The sequence below is a fragment of the Aplidium turbinatum genome, chromosome 4 (genome assembly GCF_918807975.1).
Source record: "Aplidium turbinatum chromosome 4, kaAplTurb1.1, whole genome shotgun sequence".
Taxonomy (NCBI): domain Eukaryota; kingdom Metazoa; phylum Chordata; class Ascidiacea; order Aplousobranchia; family Polyclinidae; genus Aplidium; species Aplidium turbinatum.
Window position 1 is genome coordinate 23,316,897 of NC_137475.1, and position 21,790 is coordinate 23,338,686.

Consider the following 21,790-nt stretch of genomic DNA (forward strand, 5'->3'; position numbering starts at 1 on the left):
TGACCACTTTGTAGTGCTTTTAGTAAAAATACTTCTCTTAAAGGTAATATAAACTTGTACCTTCTGATGATTTTGAGCCACCAACCGACTTTCTATCGTCTGTGGTTAATGAGATATTAATTTTTTTTATAAAATTGGGGTTTTTTGAATTTAGGGGGGGTGTGCCTGCACCCCCTGGGGGGCACCGACCCAAAATTGTGTTTGTAGGTGTTTTTGAGGTCAACACCGAATTTTGGTAAACTAGCCTTTTGGTTTGAAAGAAAAAAATGTTTTCACTCCACCCTAATGCACGTAGACAGTAACTGTGACGCAATAATGAAAGACATTGTCACACAATTCAAACCGGTGTTGAAAGGTAGTGATGCAATATTTCATCAGGTCTTACGACCGATGGTGCAATACAGTATTTGGACATTTTCTAGCAATTTCCATGACGTAAGATGCCAGCTAGGTTAAGTAGACCATAACGGTTTTATATGACGTTTGATTTGTTGAATAATTGTCGGGAACATTGCGGCCCCTAGTTATGACAGTCTGACATGGCATAACTAAAAAAGTATTGACGACAAATGTGAGCCAATGAATAAAAACACACGATATATTACACAAATTGTTTGAATCACTCACGTTTAAGTTAATATGTAAATACAAAGGGCATGCAAAGAATGAACAACAATAAGAATAATACACGACGATACATGAAATTGGTACCATAGGTACATGCTAAAATGACGCTATATACAATGGTTGCGATAACAACCGACTGTTCTGGGCTCAGACAAGTGTCGGCCACCGCAGACAAAACCAGGCTCAAACCCTAACACTTAGGTGTTCTTTACGGGAGCGAGGCACGAAATATCCCTCAACACGTAGTCTACTTTCACTTTCCCCGTACTCTCATCATAGTTGCAGACGGCAACTTTAGCTCTACGAACCACAGGCTTCCCGTTCCTAATTTGTGGAACTACCTCATGCACCCTCCCAAGTTGATACTTCCCACGTTTACCAATGTCTTGGAGAGAACCTACCACTACAAGTTGACCAGGCTCCAAATTCTCGGCCATTTTTAGCCACTTTTTCCGGCCCTGAAGACCTGACAAGTAAAAATCTATCCATTTACTCCAAAGCTGCTGAGAAAGTGACAAATTGAACCGATAATCCCTTCTCAATTGATCACGATCATGTGATTTCCCAACAGCACAGTATGGGTCTAAGTATGGGGTCAAAAGTGAGGCAGGGGTGATGACAGTAAAATCTCTAGGGTCGTCACTCAAAGGTACCAAAGGGCGTTCGTTCACGATCCGAACTGCATTGCCTGTGTACGTAAGCAGTTCAATAAAATTGGGCTTACGTATTGAAGAGTCCAAAATGTGAAAAAAGTACTTGGTCATATCGGCCACGAAACCAAATCTACTCAGCCGAAATCTAGCCAAGAGATCTGCCAGAGGGTTTAACAAATCAGGACACGAAAACATTACATCATTAATACAAGTTCCTCGAAATTCAGACTTGCCATCGTAACCAATACGCTTTTTTAATTGTTACGTCACAAAGTATGGTAAATACCATTCAAATCCCTTTAGATTTTCTGCTTCACCAGCACGCTCAATATAGCCATTAGATTTAAGATCCTTCATGGTGTCAGTAAGGAAATCACGAAGTTCAGGTTGTTTTAAAGCCTTCTTCCTTAAAGCAGCAGCTCTATCTGACGCCAGCACAAAATTGTTAGGTAAATCAATATCTTCCTTCAACGGTACAGGTATCTCAAATCGACCATCTTTCAACTCAATATTCGGTTCAACAAGTTCTCTAGCCAAAATATCATTGCGAGACAATTCACAGGTTTCATTTTGCAAGGTCAAATCCTGAATGACTTTATTCAGGTCTGCTATTTCCATATCACGAGACTCAATTTTACGCTGAAAGCTAGAGATGACATCCGACTCTGAAGACGTTTGCACTCTGCACACGTTAGCAACGCTTTCATCTAAGGGTGACTTACCACCACAAGCCAACCAACCGAGAGGAGTGAGCAAAGCATGCGGTTCACTACGATTCTCACCAACACGCCCTTCTTTAGCACACATCAAATAAGCGTTGTCGTTTCCAATCAGTACATCTACAGTACTACAATCATTCAAATGAAACATATTCACGTCATGAAAATGACGGAAGCCACTTAAATCTTGTTTATGCGGTAAAGTTTTAACATCGTCAGCCCAAGCTGGGTTAACCACCGAAGTTATATCACAAAACAGTTCATTAGTTTCTAACGACTTGATGTGGAGTTTAACAAGGTCAGCACAAGTAGGTTTCTGACCAACCAGGGTATCCATCTTAAACGACGCTTTATCGTACGGTTTAAGGCCAAGTTCGCACACCAAATCACTCGAAACAAACGTCAACTGCGAACCAGGATCATGCTGACAATACACCAACTTCGATTTGCCAGTCATTGGATTCAAAACACGAGCAGCAGTAATGCGGTTAAAGGCTGCTTTAACATTTCCAATCTTAACATTACGCACAGGAACTCTGGCACCAGCATCATCTTTACCGACCGAATCCAGAGAATCACGTGACGTCACATAAAAATCATGCAGAAGAAAATAGTGTTTCCTATCGTTGTTAGGGCCACATTGACGACAGTTGTTTGCATGAACGCAATCCCTAACCATATGCTGGCGCAAACAATTCAAGCATTTGCCAGCTTTCACAATGACATCTCTCCGATCTTTAGGTGTCAAGCGCAAAAATTCTTTACAATTAGACAAAAAATGATATTCAACTTGACCACGTGACGAACAATAAAAACATGCCAGTATGTCTCTACGTCTGGCCACACCACCGCGCGGTGCGCCAACAGCAGTCGAGTACTGCGAACTCCCTGAAATCACCTTATCATAGGGTTTTACGGACGTCTGCCTAACCGGACATGAAGGCAATTTTCCTTTGCCAAACTTTTTAAAATGCTGCGACTCACCAGAATCGCCCATTAGCATAATGCTAACATCAGTCGACTTGCGCGTTTCCTCCCGTACTTCAAATTCAAACAAACTTTGAAAAGTAGGCTCATCAGTACCACCATACTGATCACCTAAAAAGTGAAGATAATGCTGCTTAGCGTCAAACGGGAGTCGCTTAGCCAAATCCAAAACAAAACGTCCTTCCAATTTGTCACGCTGACCATAAGCTTGCGCGTAAAGCAGACACTGCGACAATTCATCTTTAAACTCTTTCAGATCACTGGAAGAGGTCGAAGTCAATTTGCTACCATAGCGATACTTTCTAATTTCCGGTTCGGCGATAAGACCTCCATGAACCCCAAAACGCTGGGACAAGCGAGCTAACGACATTTCTATCCTGTCTTCTTCTGACAAGCCAGGAGTGTCGGAAACCAAATTAGCAATCGTTTGCGCAGCTGTTCTAACACAAGCTGCTTGTAACAAAGTCAAACGAGTTCCTTTAAAAGGCGAAACTGCCATTAAGGCCGTAATACGATTTTTAAAGAAGATAAATGGCATATTATTACCATCGTAACCAATCAAGGTCGCCTTATCGAAAAACGTCCTACTATTTTGGTATTCAAAAAAGCAATCCTGTTGTTGAGAACTCGATTTAGCGGGAGAAGACAAGCAATATCCCTTAAGGGGCTGGTGGGGCTCAGTCACATGCACAGCCCGATCACGATCCTCACAAACGTTAAAATCAGGAGACGCGATACGCCTCTCACAACCACCCAAATTACGTGTAGCTGGGCGATCAAAAACTAGCGGCGCAGAAAACTGTGAAGGGGGCAAGACATTACTTCTGATAGCGGCCCCGTGACCTGTACGCCCTGGGGGAGGAGTTAGGTTATAATTTACAGGCCTTGGCTTTAGTCTAGAGCTTTCGGAAGACCCTTAGCCGTAGCCCCGAGACCTCCTGAAACAGCTGGAAAAGTTTGGATTGCCCTGGTCCACTCACGGACTGAACAGGCACCTGGAAAAGGTTATGTAAATTAAATTGCGATTGATGTTCACTTCTGGAATGGCTAGAAGAGCCTTTCTTAGAACTACGCCGGGAGCCCAACTCCGATCTATATTCAGTAGAGTGGTTCAAAAAAATACAATTTTCTCAGAATCTTCCTCCACAAGGCTTAAAATGTGCCATTTCCCCATAGAAGTGCCCTTGCAAAAAATTAGACTGATTGGAAGTCGTTTAAAGGTCAATCAGATTTTCACTTTTTTACCACATTCTGCCTATGTCAAACCCTATCGCACACAGGCCGATATTGTGTACAAGAATTACAGAGGGGGAAATGCCCGCTATCATCTTGAAAACCACAGCAGAGAATGAGCTAGACTTCTAAATGATGCAGAATTAAACTTAGTGTGTATGTAAACAGATTTATTAACTTAACACCCAACAAAGCAAAAATCTTATTTCCATACTAAACTATCGGCAATTCGGCATCTACCATTATTATTGAAAACACTCGAAACCGGCAATAGTCTCATCAGTCATCACTTCAATCATTTTCATGAGACTCAGAAACAGTACCAGTACCTACTGCAGTTAGTAAGCATCTACAGGAAAAGGTTTCCAGTGCCAACCAAAGCAACCCTTAATCTCAACAAAGCCTGAAATGAGACTGTGACGAAAACAGTGGCCGAATGTCATATCTGATTTAACACCACAGTCCTTGATGCTAACATTGTATTTTAATTCATTTATCGTGATATGGATGTCTCTTTGTGATAAAAGGAAAATTGTATTATGTTTAAACTTATTTAACCTATCAAAATAATTGAAGTGATGACTGATGAGACTACTGCTGGTTTCGAGTGTTTTTCAATAAAAATGGTAGATGCCGAATTGCCGATAGTTTAGTATGAAAATAAGATTTTTGCTTTGTTGGGTGTTAAGTTAATAAATCTGTTTACATACACACGAAGTTTAATTATGCATCATATAGAAGTCTAGCTCATTCTCTGCTGTGGTTTTCAAAACAATAGGGGGCATTCCCTCTCTGTAAGTCTTGCACACAATATCGGCCTGTGTGCGATAGGGTTTGGCATAGGCAGAATGTGGTAAAAAAGTGAAAATCTGATTGACCTCTAAACGACTTCCAATCAGTCTAATTTTTTGCAAGGGCACTTCTATGGGAAAATGGCACATTTTAAGCCTTGTATAGGAAGATTCCGAGAAAATTGTGTTTTTTTGAACCACTCTAATATTCAGCTAAAACTACCTCTTTACGTTCAGCTCTCAACTGAGCGTCTTTGAGTGCGACCTCAGCAGCTCTCGCTTCGGCCTCAGCTCTCGCGGCGGCCTCTGCTCGTACGGCCTCAGCAGCTCTCGCGGCGGCCTCAGCAGCTCTCGCGGCGGCCTCGGCAGCTCTCGCATCGGCCTCAGCTCTCGCGGCGGCCTCTACTCGTACAGCTTCAGCAGCTTTCGCGTCGGCCTCAGCTCGTATGGCCTCAGCTCTCACGATGGTCTCAGCAGCTCTTGCTTCGGCCTCAGCTTGGATCTGGAGCTCCTCTCGTCTTAGCTGTAGGTTAATTTGTGCCACTATCCGAGACGAACTCCTAGACATCCTAGTGCTTATACTTGAGGCGCTATCCTCAGGATGTATGTCAGCATTCAACATATCTGAGAACTCACTTACTTTTTGTTCAAAGTTATTTTTTAACGAGTTAAATTCGGGGTCTACCCTATCACGAAGTTCTGCCAAGATTGCTGAGTTAAAAATTTTAGTCAAAAGAGCATGGAAATGCCGTAAATCCTCTTCCAAAGTAGAGAACTTAGATCTAAAAATTAACAGTTCCTGCTTATCACTTGTAGCATTCTGCGACAACTCAGCGACAACATTTCGTATCCAGTTGTTGGTGGTGGAGCTTTAATAATTCCGGTGTTTTCCTTTACTTTCTGTGTTGCTGGATCGAAGATTAAAACCTATAAACAATTACGTTGTGAGCAAGCATCGATCTTCTGAGTTTGAATTAGCAACAATGCAGCAGCGTAGTCAACTTCGTGTCCTATCATTCCTTGCCGACTTCGCCCAGGAATGTTGCCATCCCACTGATGGCTGTATATGGGTGGATATGCTGAAAGCTGATTGTTCTGATTCCCACTCAAAGAACCTAGGGCTACAGAAAGTTCCCCAATTTGAGTCAAAATATCCCTTCTGAGATGCCGGGCATCTCGAACTGACTTAGCTTCATCGTTACTGGGTCTCTCCCCAGAATGGCCTGCCCAACCGCAAAGAACATCATTAGGCTTAAACTCAGTCGAGTCGACGGCGGTCAAGTCCCTGTCGCCACCGAGTGTAGACATATTAAATGTTGGGGCTAAATTTAACAATTAAAAAAATTACGTTTCACAAGCACACAAAATTAAGTTATAAAAAACTTAACTTCAAAGACCGTAAAATACAAAAAGAATTTAAATGCACGATACCGTAGCTGTACGGGTATATGAAGTCCTAAAGTCCACAAAACTTGCTTGGATTTGTTCACTTGAATCTTCAAGCACAGATCGATTGTCTTTAATCTTTTTTCTTCAAATGAATGTCAATGTTGTTGTTTTTTTCAGAACCAACAAAGAAACGCCTTTAATTTTTAACTTGAAGTTCTTCAGTATCAACTGAGAAGAAATGTTTTTAATTTTCTTTGCTTCTGTAGACTACCAACCAACAAGATCTTCTTTTATTATTTCTTTGCTTCAGTACCAAACACTAGACAGAGTAACGTCTTTTACTATTTATGGTCCCTAGGGTGCATCAGCTGCCCCATATTTTTGAAAAATACTAACATCGCATTTCTTCTATTGCCTAAACTGTTAGACTGGGTGAGAAAATCAGTGTGTGAAAATGCTATAAAGTTTTGTGAACATTTAGGTATGCCACATGGCCCTAATGTTATTGAATGGTAACTCTTGTGCAATTTCACCTCTTTTAACTCAAAAAGTCACGTTCTAGTTCACAACTCTGAATTTAGCGCCACTAAAGTATGCATGTACGGCACAATATTTTATACTAATTGATATTTAGAATATCATAATGATTGGTTTCTGTCCAGGGTAGGATGCAAAATCATGCAATGCACAAACATTCACGGCCTTGGGTAGCTAAATTAGGCTCTGAATAATCTGGTGTTCCAGTAAGCTTAGTTTAAGAATATATATGATCTTGGCCATCCAAATGTAAAGCACCCGGCCTCATGAAATTGACTGGTTGATTTGGATCAAAGTAGCCCAAGCACAAATGAATAAATTCTTTATACGGTATTATACATAGTTATCACGTTTAAACGTCTCCTGCGCTCTGAATAACCTCAGAACATCTTCTTTCAGCTGTAATACTAATACTTTCGCTTCTTCATCAAAATTAGATATGTCCAGCCTAGCTAGTTTTTCAGCCGAGCAATGTGGAATCATTCCCCAGTTTTTGCGTAGTCTTACAAACAACATCATATCAGGGCATGTTGATGTCTCTATTTTTAGCTCATTGAAAACATGAGTAATCACCACTTCACCTATGTGGTGCCTGCATCCAGACCATAAAATGGGTCGATCCAACTGCTGCTGCAGGCTAATACATGCCACCGATGCAGGTCCAGTGTTACTTGAAGTGGTATCAAACACTAAATTTACAATGCACTTCGAGCAGTCCCATTGTTCAATCAAATCAGCTGAAACTTTTGCAACTATTTCACCAGTTTTACGGTCTGTTCCAGGTTCATAACTAGGAATGCTCAGAATTTTCATTTCCTTTGTAGTGCCAGCTGCTATAACTACTCGCTCCTCTTTCTCATTTATATCAGTTAGTTTGCATTGCAGCTTCAAATCCCAATGGAGGGATAACAGTTTTGGTGCAGTCCATTTTTCTTTCACAAAACTTGCATTTCTTTTCCCACTTTTCGTCTGGTGCGATCCGCTGAAGAATGTGATGTCACTACCTTCGAGGTGTCACCTCCAACTTCTTCTATAAAAGCTTCTGTAAATGCAGCTTGCTGAGCTTGGATCCTTTTTATGCGTGTCGCAAGAGATACTAGCTTTTGGGACTGTAAAATATCATGAGGTATAAATGCCTGTGTAGTGTACCTGTTACCTTTGTACGTTTGTGGCTTCGGATAGCTTTTGGTTGATCGGACGAGGTACATGTATCTTCACTTTCACTATCGTCTAAGACTGCTGTGCTGGTGTTTGCACTCATATCAGAAAGTGCTTTTTCATGACGTCGAGTCTCAGCCTCCTTGCGTGCTTGGCGGCGCTGAACCAAATAAGCTTGTTTCTTATCACACGACCCAAAAGTTGCTACTCTATCAGTTTGCATGGATTTTAGGAACTATGTCATCTTCATTTTTAATCAGTTTTTCAACATCTGTAGGCCACAGTCGAAAAGTCTTTGACAAACTTAAATTACTGGCTTCTAACTTCTTCATCACTAATGGAGTTTGTTTTCTGTTAGCTGGAATGTCACGAAGTTTCTTATTGCCCTCTAAGGCATAAAGTTTAGAAGCCTGAAATTTAGTTCGATTAGTTTTGGCTCCATCTTCAACGTGATACAGCATGCAACATAATACTTCATAGACGGTGGCAGTTTGCTTCCTGTAATTTCTGCATCATCAACAAACAGTCCTTTACCTACACCAAAAATATTTGAACATTGTCGAGTTTTTGGTGTTTGGGTGGGTGATTTCACACCTGTTCCACTTGTCTTTAACAGAGTTGGTCTTAAGCAACAGAAAATGCTGAAAAATGGAGGATTTACAACACAAAGCGAAAATTAAATGCACTGGATATCTATCTGAAAACTAGGATGTTGAATACTAAACCTGTTCTGGTATCTACCATACCTGAACCTATCCTATTTTGCACTATATAATATAACAATGAAAATCAGCGATATTACCTCAATACCTCATTACAGTTTATTTGAGCACCGAGCAATTTAATTGCATACATGTTACTGGATCCGGGTTGCCAGATTTAAATTTGATATTCTGCCAAACAGTGTCCAAAAATCTTCCAAAATCATCTTTAATCTGCCAAACCAATTATGCATAGTTTACCCCTAAGATAAACTGAAATGAAACCCACTAAAATAAACTAATATGCTTTCTATTTTTAGATGTCATAGTTACTTTGTTAAAAGCAAATGATTACAACGTAAACATAACCACCATTTATTTCACAAACGACAAGATAGAACTACAATTTTGTCAAAAATTCAATGGAATTCAACACGAGTTTTATGAATCTGTTAAACTTAAGAATTCTGACTCAAAATTTCGCTGCCAAACAGCTTAAAATTCTGCTAAATTTCTCAAATTTTGCAATAAAATCTGCTAAGTGGCAACCCTGTACGGTAGGCTACTGGATCAATCTTTATGTTCTGTGTGGCATACCTAAACGTTGAAAGAATTAAATGATATTTTACCACACATTCTAATTAATATAGCCTAACAATTTAAACAATAGAAGAAGTAAAAATTGCATGGTTGCGGCTCCTGATGCACCCTAACGGTCACAGCGGTAAACCATAATCTCTTCGTGGGAAAATTGTAACATAAAGTTCCCGGATCCGTTCGTCTGTATGTAATGACCGAAAAAGAAACACTCCTTCGAAACGTCTATTCAAAATTGTATTTCTGTAAAAATAGCCTCAAAGCTGTCGAAATTGGATGCAACGCCGTACACCACTAAAACTTGTCACTACAGAACAGATTACTTAGATAAAAGACGGAATTTTCGTCCAGCTGACAAGCACTAAGCAAACAGTTAAATATGTCTCCAACTTTCAAGCAACCATTTTACGAATGACTAGAATGATTTGCGATATTTCAAATGCACGTAGACAGTAACTGTGACGCAATAATGAAAGACATTGTCACACAATTCAAACCGGTGTTGAAAGGTAGTGATGCAATATTTCATCAGGTTTTACGACCGATGGTGCAATACAGTATTTGGACATTTTCTAGCAATTTCCATGACGTAAGATGCCAGCTAGGTTAAGTAGACCATAGCGGTTTTATATGACGTTTGATTTGTTGAATAATTGTCGGGAACACCATGTAAAAATGACAAATTTTGTTGTCTGGGTTTGTTCAAAATAAGTGTTTTACATCAAAACAACATTTTTCATGATTAACAATAGAGGTTAATGAGATCTCAGCGAAAACGTGTCAACGAAAAAAAGACAGTTGCCAAATAGCGTTTGACATAACAGATGAAGTTAAAACCTATAAGTGGCAGTTTAGAATAAACCTGGGTTTCGGCGTTACATGACCTGGAATTCCTTTGGGGACTTCCTTCGTTAGACTCTCAGTTGATGTTACTTTATCATGGCAGAGGAATCGATTAGTACGCAACGCAAAGGTGAGGTTTTTCTACATGATGGCTACATGTTTCAACTAGCTCAATATAGTGCAGACAGACTTAAGAAATACTGGCGTTCTCGACGTGATGAGAAATGCAAGGCTCGCATCCACACTTGTGCAGCAACAAATCAGGTAATAGTGTGTGTGTTGTAAAAGTTGAGGATTTTAATATATTCTAAGTTTGCATATAGACGGCGACGCAGGATACATGTCAATTTTATCTGAGCAAACATTTAATTTAATAGTTCAAACATTTTTCGCTAAATTTTATTTCAATTTATTTATTTTTGTCGGAATGCAAAAGAAACGATATTGTGGAATAAAATACAAAATTCTCTGAATAAACAGAAGGCGTCGTTAAATTAATTATCGTTGAAAAAATCGGACCAGCCGAATTGGACTGTAGCCAAATAGGGAACTAGCCAAGTCGAACTAGCCGAATAGTAGCAGACCCCTTTGGTTTAGCTTGAGGCTTCACAGTTGTTGATGATCAAAGACCAAACTTTTATCTGAGCTAAGGTGTTCTTTGAGGCGGGAGTGGAATGGGCGGATCGTGCTGCCTATGTAGCTTTCCCTGCATTTTTTGCATATGGTCTTGTAGACACAGTTCTTGGTGGACATGGTGGTACATATGTCGTCGTTCCGTAGTTGGTAGTTTTGCAGCCGGCAAGGTTGATTTTTGTGTTTTTTTTAAGTGCGTTTTGGAGGGTTTGTGAGCGTCGAAAGAGGCAGACTGGCAAGTCCAGGTCTTTAAAGACTTTCTTTATTAAATTACGGTCTGCGTTGTCGCTCATATAAGGAAATTCGAAATGTATTGGGTTGTATGGTGTCTGAGGGGGGGTTGTTTGCTTTGTCGGTGTCGTCGTCTGGGTGGTTGGCTAGTTGCTTAAGAAAGTCTTTAGGGCAGTGGTTCTTAACCTGGGTTCGATCGAACCCCTGGGGTTCGACGAAGCTGTTTCAGGGGTTCGGTGCAAACATCCTCTGAAACATTAACACACGGCCTACGAATGGTGTATCAGCAAATATTTTTGGAAATATTTTTGAATTACAATGAAGTACGATGGCTATCGAGGGGGAAAGTGATGAATCGCGTTTTTGCTTTGCGTACAGAATTATTGGAGTTCTTGGAAAGTCACAACCATCGGCATTCAAAAAACTTTGAAGACAAGTTTTATCCTTACTTTGGCTTACCGTATTTTACGGACTATAAGGCGCACCCGACTATAAGGCGCACTGTCAATAAATTGCTTTGATCAGTTTTTTGTTCATACATAAGGCGCACCGGACCATAAGGCGCACCACCATATATAATGGTAGTATCGGTACTGGTTTTGAGTGTAGGCAATACAGCACTACCGCACTTGATCCATACATTAGGCGCACCGGACCATAAGGCGCACAATCAATTTATGAGGAAAAAAAGGATTTAAAGTGCGCCTTATGGTCCGTAAAATACGGTATTTTGTTGACATCTTTGGTGCTCTCAATCAGCTGAATTACCAAATGCAAGGAGGTAGTAAAAATGTAATAGAAGCCTGGGTTTTTTTTTTTTTGCTGAGGCTTTTCGGTCATTTGTCCGAAATGACTTGAAAAAATTTGGTCATTTTTTATTATTTTGGTCATTTTTTCTGATGAATATACTTCCTTTCAAGTAGCTGATACAAAAAAAAATTGCACTTTCTGACTAGCTACAACATTAAGTTTCGCTGAGAAACGTTGTCGTGTTTTATCTGAGAAAAGTTAGAACAGACAAACGTTCTTCAACGTTCATCAGCGAAACTCAACCTTGCAACACCCGGCCGCAGACATCTTATATTGCATACTAACACCGTGACTAACACACGTTCAAAAATAACACAAAACAAAAATACAGTACAACGGAAAGGGATAAAAACAAGTAAGAATGACCAAATAAAAAAACACGTTACGCTCTAATGGTTCGCAATTACAAAGTGAATATTAACTCCTCAACAATTTCACCGCTCACGTTGTAGCGTGCTGCTGTGCGTGCGTGCGTGCCACGTCATAATTGAATGTTTTTGATGATGCAGCATTTAACCTCAAACGCATAAGTTTATCTGCAGTTGAACAACGCAAGCGATTTCTTGTTGTAGTTCGCAACCGAGAAAGCAAACTGAATCCACGTTGCACGGTTGCGTTCTCTGCATGAAAAGTCAGCAAAGCATTAGCAATAGCTGCCAAACTTGGCCAATCTATGCCACGCTTCATAGCTATTATTAAAACTTTCCGCCAATTGTCACATGGTTCGCAATCAATAATGTTAACAATTCAAGCATAGACAGTGTGTAAATTGTGATTTATCGGGTGCTTTGACTGCTTTCTAATCCTTTGTGATTATAAGTGGCAATATACTTTATTCACAAGACCGCTTGCGTAAAATTTTCTCGGAACTTCATGGCGGACAAATGCGGCCGACGGAAGTGCGAGACCTAGCGGACAAATGTCGGTTTTTGTAGGTTAATTGCGGCCATGTTTGCGATGGCCGCCTTCAGTGTCGAGGCCTGTTTTAAGTTGGAAGCTGTTTTAATTCGTATTCAGGTTAAGAAATTACGAAATCGTTTTACTGAAAAATATCATCTTCTATTTTTTCAATTTTGACAGGGTTTGAGGCTTCCCTTGCTTCCATTGAGGATACGCCCCTGAGGCTACTCAATACTTACCAAAAACGGAAAAATTCCAGCTAAATTGAAATGATTTCCCACCTGCTCATTAAAAAGTTACAAACAGTTATATTTTTGTAGGGTTTTTTGCGTCTACTCAATGGAGTACGACGTTGCAAAAACCATCGCACAAAATCATTATCTATCGATGTGGAGTCAAACATTTCACAGAGGTTATCACCAGCTCCAAAGTTAATAACATTATGCAATATGCTGGGATAATTTCCCGACTGACAGATCAATTTTTTCCACGACTTGAAGGAAAGATTTGAAAACACAGTGGCATTTCTAGAAAGTTGAAGTCTTTGAGTGTGTTATTTTCATGTTTGCGTTTATCACAAGCAATGAGACATTGGATCAAAGTACAAAGGGATACTTCATTATTTATCGAGGTCTGGTCAATAACATTTCGAAAGGGTTGACCACCAGCTCAAAAATTGATAATATATGCAACATGCTGAGAAAATGTCCCGATTGACAGAACAGACCGATCAATCTCTACCAAGCGGTTTGACCTTTCCAAGGCAACGCAACATTGCGTCACACTTGAAAGCACCACGTCAGTCACGTTTGGGAAATGTTACTTCTGTATTTACGTTATCACATACAATAAGACATTGGATAAACGTTCAAACACTAAGTCTACGTCTTGTATTTCCGGTTGACAAAAAATCGTAGAGTGGCGCAAGAAGCTTCTTTGCAATCACTGAAATCGATTTGCGTGCGTACACATTTTTTCTGACAGTTTGACCGAATTGACTATATTTTTTTCGGACATTTTGCTAAAAAATCGGTCAATGACCGATAAATGACCGAAAAAAAAACCCAGATAGAAGCTGAACAGTAAATGAGTGCTTTTCAAAGGAAATTGCTGTTGTGGTGGCAGTGATTAGAACATAACAACTTTGCTAACTTTCCACGTCTGGACGAGGTAGTAAGTAGTTCAGATACAGCAATTAATGGCGAAGTTGCAGAAGTTCAGAGGCTTAAGCCAGTATTTACTGAGCATTTGCAGAAGTTGCAAAATTTATTTCAAAACTACTTTCCTGAACAAACGTAATATCCAGCATGGATACGTCAACCATTTACTTACGATACTTCAACAGAAGATATAAACAGTCCTTACTTAGATGACATTATCGAGCTTCAACAAAGCGAGATGCAAAAAAAGAAACTTAACACAACAAATCTTCATTGTTTTGGTGCCAACAAATGGAAAGTTATCCTCTTATTACAAAAGTTGCCCTTGAAGTTCTCATGCCATTCGTAACCACTTATTTATGCGAGCATGCGTTTTCTATTCTGGTGGATGTTAAAGCAAAAAAAAAAACGATACCGGCTTGCATGCAAAAATGACATGAGAATTGCTGTTTTTGAGATCAAAGCCTCGAATCTCACTATTGGTCTCAGAAAAAATGGCAACAGAAATCTCATTGATTTACTAATACTATTAAATGTGGTAGATTTTTGTTTTTGTGACTTAGCAAAAATTTGGGGTTCAACGAAAGCTTGCAGACTGGCGTTAGGGTTCGGCAGGTTAGTAAATTTTAAGAACCACTGCTTTAGGGTATCCGTTTTCCCTGATTGTCTTTTCGAATTCAGTCAGGTGTGGTGCTGCTTTATTGGGTGAAGAACATCTATCCCTTCTTCTCTGTATTTTGTTTAAGAGTATGGTCTTCTTGGGTCTGCTACTATTCGGTGTGTCCGGTTCAGTGAGTTCCTAACCTCCTCCTAACCCTAAAACGGCAATGATAATTAGGCTACGGTACCCGATAATTTAAAAAAAAAATGAAAAAATCACCGAATAGAGATCAGACTCACCAAATCGGACTCACCGAAACGGGCCATTCCTGGTCTTAGTGCTTGTGGGTAGGGCCGTGTGGGAGTAGTTTTGCCTTTGCTTTTTTCTGGTAGAAGTCGTGGTGGACTGTGTCGTCTTTGTTGATATTTATGGTGAAGTCCAGTAGTGAGATGGTGTTGTCTGCTGTTGGTAATTCTATTTCAAAGGTTATGGCTGGGTGCGCTTGGTTGAGAGCATTTTGAATGACATAAAAACGTATCGTCTGTAGAGAGTGAGGTTTGTCTGGTTCAAAGAGGCCATATTCATAAGCAGACAAAATCCAAACATCAACAACCGTGCCGAAGGGGAAGAACTACATCACATAATCTACTAATCAACTGATTCAACAAAGTTTCAAAGCAATAATGCCTAACAGCACAGAAACTCAACAGCCGGCAACCTCAAGCTAAACCAAAGAGCCACATTAACCCTTTAAAGGTTGGGAGGGGGTGCTGTCAATTCAATTTTTGTGTATCAACAGTTGTATCTCTAAAACCACTGAGGCTGCAACTACGAGATTTCTTGGCTTTTTCTAACTTTTATTCACCTCTATTGAGCTGAAATATTGAGCGAATAAAGGTTATAAGTTGAGAGATATTTTTAAGGCATTTCTCAGCACATCCTCTGAAATATTTCATATTCTATTGTTCCAAATTTCCCCACCAGCTGGATGAAAGTAATTAATTTGGCCCTCCTAACTGTTTCACAGCGTGAAGGGAATTAGCTGTATGTAAAATTATGTAAAAAAATTTTAATCACAACATTGCAATGCATGTTTTTCATTACTCTACCAAAAAATAATGTGTAAACTCACGCTACAACTACAGTCATAAGTCACCTCAACATTTCAACGTATATGAGCAGTTCTAAAATTCACATAGTTTTAATTTTCGGATATGCTCAGCATGAATAATTTTACAAAGTGAATCCCAAATTTTGAAACCGTGCCTTAAAAAATAACAGAGTTGTCACTACTAAAGCATAAGAAGAATTAACAGCCCCCTCAAACTGAGCAAGAGTCCAACCTTCTAAGGGTTAAAGATTGAACCACTCACTGACTTCAACACCATTCGTCATAGCACATGGTTAGGGAACTGTGTTCCGAAAGCTAGTGCAATTCGATATTGCCACAACGCACTTGCAGCATCAGGTTAAAACAGATCGTTAGAATCTACACTGTGAAGTAAGCAACGACCATGCTGCTAAAAGTGAAACTCAATCAATTGATACGAGAATGATTGCGAGTAAATTGTTTTGACTCGCAATCATTCTCGTATCATTTGTTCAGTTTGTGCTTTTCAGTCCAGAGTGTCGTTACAGTTGTAGTGCAAAGTCAAATTTCTCTTACGATTTTTCATTTTATGTATATATATTAGGGTGATTCATAAATTGATTTTTTTTTTAATTCAATGGGGCACCCTCTTGTATCGTGTCAATACCTGAAAAACTAATCCTGTCAAATTTTTAGCGCAATCGAAAGCATTTTTAAGGTTGCTACCGACTTTGAAAGCTGCACATAATACACAAATGGGTCAATTCCATGTCAACTCAACAGGGTGTGCAAGCTCGATCCTCTTAGATTTTCTTGAAATTTACACTAAAGTTTCATATTGGTGTATAATGAGCACAAAACAAATTTCAGCTCATTATCTCAAGACGTTTAGAAATTATAGCCCTTCAAAGTCACCAAGGTCCCTCAAAATGCGTTCGCATGTAAATTTTCCTCCATGTTTGGGTCTTCATAACTTTTAATCTAAAGCATTTACAAAGCTGAAATTTGGTATTCTGATTAAGAAGCAGCCGTAGTTTTCATATCTACCATCAAAATTGCTAATTTCAAATTAGTTTTAGATATAGAACCTTTCTAAAATTGAAATTTTTTGCATTTAAAATTTTTTTATCAATTTTTGATGTCCGCTATCTCTCAAACCAATAGTCACAGAACTACCATTTTGCATATCGTTAATCTATACTAGTTGATAATTAACCCCCATGAGAGTGACACCAAACAAATGTGAAATTATTGAAGTTTGGAGGGTGTAAAGATGGTTCGAGCTTCATCTTTGCACCCTCCAAACTTCAATAATTTTACATCTGTTTGGTGTCAGTCTCATGGGGGTTAATTATCAACTAGTATAGATTAATGATATGCAAAACGGTAGTTCTGTGACTATTGGTTTGGGAGATAGTGGACATCAAAAATTGATAATTTTTTTTCAAATATAAAAAATTTCAATTTTTGAAAGGTTCTATATATAAAACTAATTTGAAATTAGCAATCTTGGTGGTAGATATGAAAACTAGGGCTGCTTCTTAATCAGAATACCAAATTTCAGCTTTGTAAAAGTTATGAAGACCCAAACATAGAGGAAAATGTACATGCGAACGCATTTTGAGGCACCTTGGTGACTTTGAAGGACTGTAATTTCTAAACGTCTTGAGATAATGAGCTGAATCTTTTTTTGTGTTCATTATACATCAATATGAAACTTTAGTGTGAATTTCAAGAAAATCCAAGAGGATCGAGCTTGCACACCTTGTTGAGTTGACAGGGAATGACCCATGTGTGTATTATGTGCAGCTTTCAAAGTCGGTAGCAACTTTAAAAATGCTTTCGATTGTTTAAAACATTTGACAGGATTATTTTTTCAGGTATTGACACGATACAAGAGGGTGCCCCATTGAATTAAAAAAAATTTCAATTTATGAATCACCCTGATATATAGCCTATTGTAGCAGGCCTTAAAACTCGTGTTTTTTTTCGGCAGCCATTGTGGCCTACCGAGAGCTCCTTCTCGACGGCCGAATCTGCGTTCTTGGAGGCCACAATACAAATAACGATAGCACAAGTAAATAGAATTAAACTTGCAACAAGGCCAAAATGATCACTTGGTGTTGTTGAAGTCTGGGCGACGTCCTGCTATAGAATGGTTGTACCACGCAATAACTGCTTTATCGGGATTGTAATCCGGTATTGCGGACACACTAAATTGTTTCAACTGCATACCGCCTTTCATAAAACCTGACCATTTATACCGTTATGATGTCACCATTGAGGGTGTGAACGTGAAGTCACTAACCCACAGCGGGAACATTTCTCAACTATGAAGATACGTGTTTTCCCTTCGGATGTCAACTAACCTATAATAGTTCTCCTGTTTAACAACGATTCAATGTCCGACAACAACATCGAATCGACATAAAAACGACAATATTGCCAGCCGATGTAAATTAGCACTTCGGATTAACACTTTGTTAAAATAAACGTCGGGAATTACAAACAAGACTTATAGCTGGTGATCGCAGCTGGATATTTTCCATGCAATGGCAAATGTTTCCGCACAATACAACAGCGGTGATAATGACGCGCTGACCTAATTCTGTGTCACTCTTTGATACTAGATATTTTCGACAGTTGATCCACGATCATTCTATTGTGAAATTAAATAATTGGCTAGAAGAAACCGGCGGCCAAACTTGGCCGACTGAGGAGGTAGTACCGGCGGTCATTCAAGCACTACTTAGCGGCCATGGCCGCCGGCTGCTTTAAGGCTTGTTGTACTGTAGATTTAATTCCTGATGAGGACACACGTACGTGTCGAAAACGTTTGAGTTTATTTTAATTATGTTATATTTTTTGTGTGTAATAAAGTAGGCTGTGGCTATATTTACACTATATAGTGTAATAATAGCCTCAATAGTGTTGCCAGATAAGGAATTCTGCCTTAATTTGAGAAAAGTTTAAAGCTGTTGAAAACAAAAACTTGTATTTTGGAAATTTTTTTTGTCCTGGGCAAAGATCAAAACCCTAATTTTATTCCTAGCTCTAGCCCTTACCTTAACCCTTCCTAAATTTAATCCTAACTCTGGCAACACCTGATTGTAACCATGGCATTAAGTTTGGAAAAATAGTCACTTCCAATAATAAAGTATGTTAAACCTGCTAAGGTTATATACTATGTTTTATTTCTCTATGGTTCAACAAAGCAAACTCTCTACCAAAGCTTTAATTTTTTAATAGTTGTAAATATTTCGTTTGAATTTTTAATTTTTTTTATCTAATTTTGACCTTGAATTTTTGCTAGTTGTTGAATTCTTGATAGGTGTAAATATTTCTTTGAATTTTCAATTGTTTTTTTTATCCAATGACCTTGAATTCTTGTGTTTCTAATTTGGCATATTTTGTGCTTTAAAATCTGGCAACCTTGGCTGTAGGGTAGGGCCGAAAAGTTGGGACAAAGATCTCAGGGGCAAAACATCTGGCAAGTGCATTACATGACATTTTATTTTCTCATATAAATACATACCGGTAATAACAGGTTTTACTTTATATACGGTACGGTAACCTATAGAAGAGTTTGATATGGCGGAATTTGAAAAGAGTTCTGCATTGGAAGCCATTCTCAAAGTTCATCCAGCGTTACAGTGTTTAGAAAATGGAAGAGTAAGTTTGCATGCAAAAACATCATTTCATTATTTTCATGGAGTTCAACAAAGTCATTAGTTGTATATTAGGGTGCATGAAGCCCCCCTCATGAAAAATTTTTCTCATGGCAGTATGTTAAAGTTGTACTACCCTTAGAAAAAAATCAATTGTGTAAAATATTACCAAATTTGGATGAACTCTACCGGGTCCACATCAAGCTTGAAAAAACGAGAAATAGGGTCATTTCACATGAACAGGCAATATAAAGATATTTCAAATATGATACCTCTCATATTTGGTGAAAAGTTGTCATACTATGCATTAGACTACCGAACAAAAGAATCCCAAGTTTTAGATCAATATCTCAAAGGGTTTGTCCATGGCGGTCATTTAAATTTCGAGAACCACCCTCGTTTTTGACTTGGGGGTGCGTATAGCAAATTTTGCTATTTTCAGGGCCCCATAACTTCTATTGCAAACGTAATGGAAAACTAACATTGGAAAACTATAATGCTATGTTAGCTCATTATAAACTATACTATACAGTTCAACAATAAAAAACAACATTTCTGGATGCATGGGTAGGCCTATTAGGTGAGTCACTACAATCCTAATATTTTGCCCCGTAAAGGTGTTTTTTTCAATTTTTGAATGCTTCTGACATCCAAACCAATCAGAATATTTGTTTAAAACATGATTTAAAAAGATTTAAAATGATTATGATTTAACGTGATTTAAAAAGACAGCCAGTGCTGATTGCTGAAGCTTCCATGCAGTCCAGGAGAGGCTTAAGCTTGAGCATATTTAGTGCACTTAGGAAATGGAACACCAAAGGAAATGTTGAAGCCATGTGTTTTGATACCACAAGCTCAAACACTGTCTTTCAGGTGCAAATCTAAGGTTTCTTTCTGTTAGACTAGACCCATTGAGCAGTTTCAAAAGATGTGTATACAGGTTGCCTGAAATGAGCATAATGCTTTTTCATTATTAGTGAAGCTAAGTGCTGCTTCTTAATTCTTCTTATTCCCACCACGGCCCACACTTCTTAAAATGATGCCAAATATATATCCAAAAGTTGATTTCACTTGTGAGCTATCGGTATAGCATTGGATGAAAGTGTTTTTAGTTGAAATAAAGACATCCAGCATCGGACTCAAGACAGGTAAAAAAGGGGTGATATTGGCAAAAATGGAGATATTTAGGCTCCTTGAGGCAGGATATCCCATCTGAGAGCAAAATAGTTGTCATTTTTTTTATGGTCAAAATCACGGGTAACAATGCGAGAAGCTCTAAAATTTGAAAAATTTTGATTTTTGAACAGGTCTAACCTAAATGATCAAGTGCGCAACTAAATATCTTGACATCATAGTGTGCCCACCCATTTCGCAGGCGTTTACAGACCTCGAAATTCATGGCGGACATGTCCGCCGTCACAGCATGTGATGTCCGTTGGAAGTACCATCTAGATCGGTCATATTTATCCACCGAGAAATAGCATACCGAGAGATGTCCACCGAGAGATGCATAATGCATAGCACGAACAATTATTGTGAGAATATTATAAAATTTCCCATGAATCTAGAAAATGTGAATACTGTATCCTTTGGCTTCTGTTCAAGCAGGAAAACTCTCAAGTTTTCTGTTGTTTCAACGATTGATGACATTGAATCAGAGTAACAAAGGTGAGTTCTTCACTAGGGATCGATGGGAGTACAGGTACTTCTATACAAATCACGCGCAACGCAGTTCAAGTCTTACATCACAATGTCTGACTTTGATCTCTGAGTAATGTTGAAAGGCAAGGTTGGTTACAAAATTAGATTATACAAGTAGGCTATTACAGCAAGATGCAGCAAAATTTGTTAAGTTTTGGTATTACAGTTAGAAAGAAAAGGCCCAGGAAAAATTCACTTGACTCGGATGACACCTCATTACCATCTTCATTCTTCATCTTCAAGGTATCCGGCCAAATAAACCACTTTATGCTTGAGGGTATCATCAGACCCTAAGAATTCCTGATTGTTTTGAGGAATAATCTTGTCAATTTCACTTTGCTCATCTGGATTGGTGGAAGTTGTACGATGCTTGGAGCAACCAATCACACGAGAACTTCATTTAGGTGTAATGAAGTTCATTCGTGCTTAATTAGTGTTTGCAAATTTACAATTTTATTTGCAGCCATAATGTCAACTACTTCAATGTAGAAGTGTCCACCTCTCCTTTGCCTGGCTTGGCCAAAAAACTTTTCCAAGGCTTCATCGGCGAATATAGCAGGAAGGACATAGTTAAAGTCTTTATCCGCCAGAAGTAGTTTGGCAGCACCCACGTTATTACGTGTTGACACAGTGAAGGCTTCAGCAGTTTGCTGAGTAAGCTTTAGCTTACGACCACAACCTCCATTGCCATGTAGTGTAGGGTGCGGCTAATGCCCCGACCTGAAGCAAAACACCCTAACTTTTTTTTATAGGTGACACTT

General features: G+C 39.0%; 1 protein-coding gene across 3 annotated transcripts in view; it reads left to right on the forward strand.

The window, feature by feature from the left end:
* Positions 1-10,188: 10,188 nt before the first annotated feature.
* LOC145768727 (surfeit locus protein 2-like) overlaps positions 10,189-21,790 on the forward strand; it is a 35,841-nt gene continuing 24,239 nt past the window's right edge. The window contains exons 1-2 of one of the 3 annotated variants that reach the window (XM_082580307.1): positions 10,192-10,365; positions 19,241-19,332. In XM_082580307.1, coding sequence (XP_082436433.1) covers positions 10,332-10,365; positions 19,241-19,332 — 126 coding nt within the window. In that variant the 5' untranslated portion in view covers positions 10,192-10,331. Of the gene's footprint in view, positions 10,500-19,240; positions 19,333-21,790 lie in introns of all 3 variants that reach the window. The other 2 variants (XM_082580305.1, XM_082580304.1) reach the window with 2 other exon arrangements.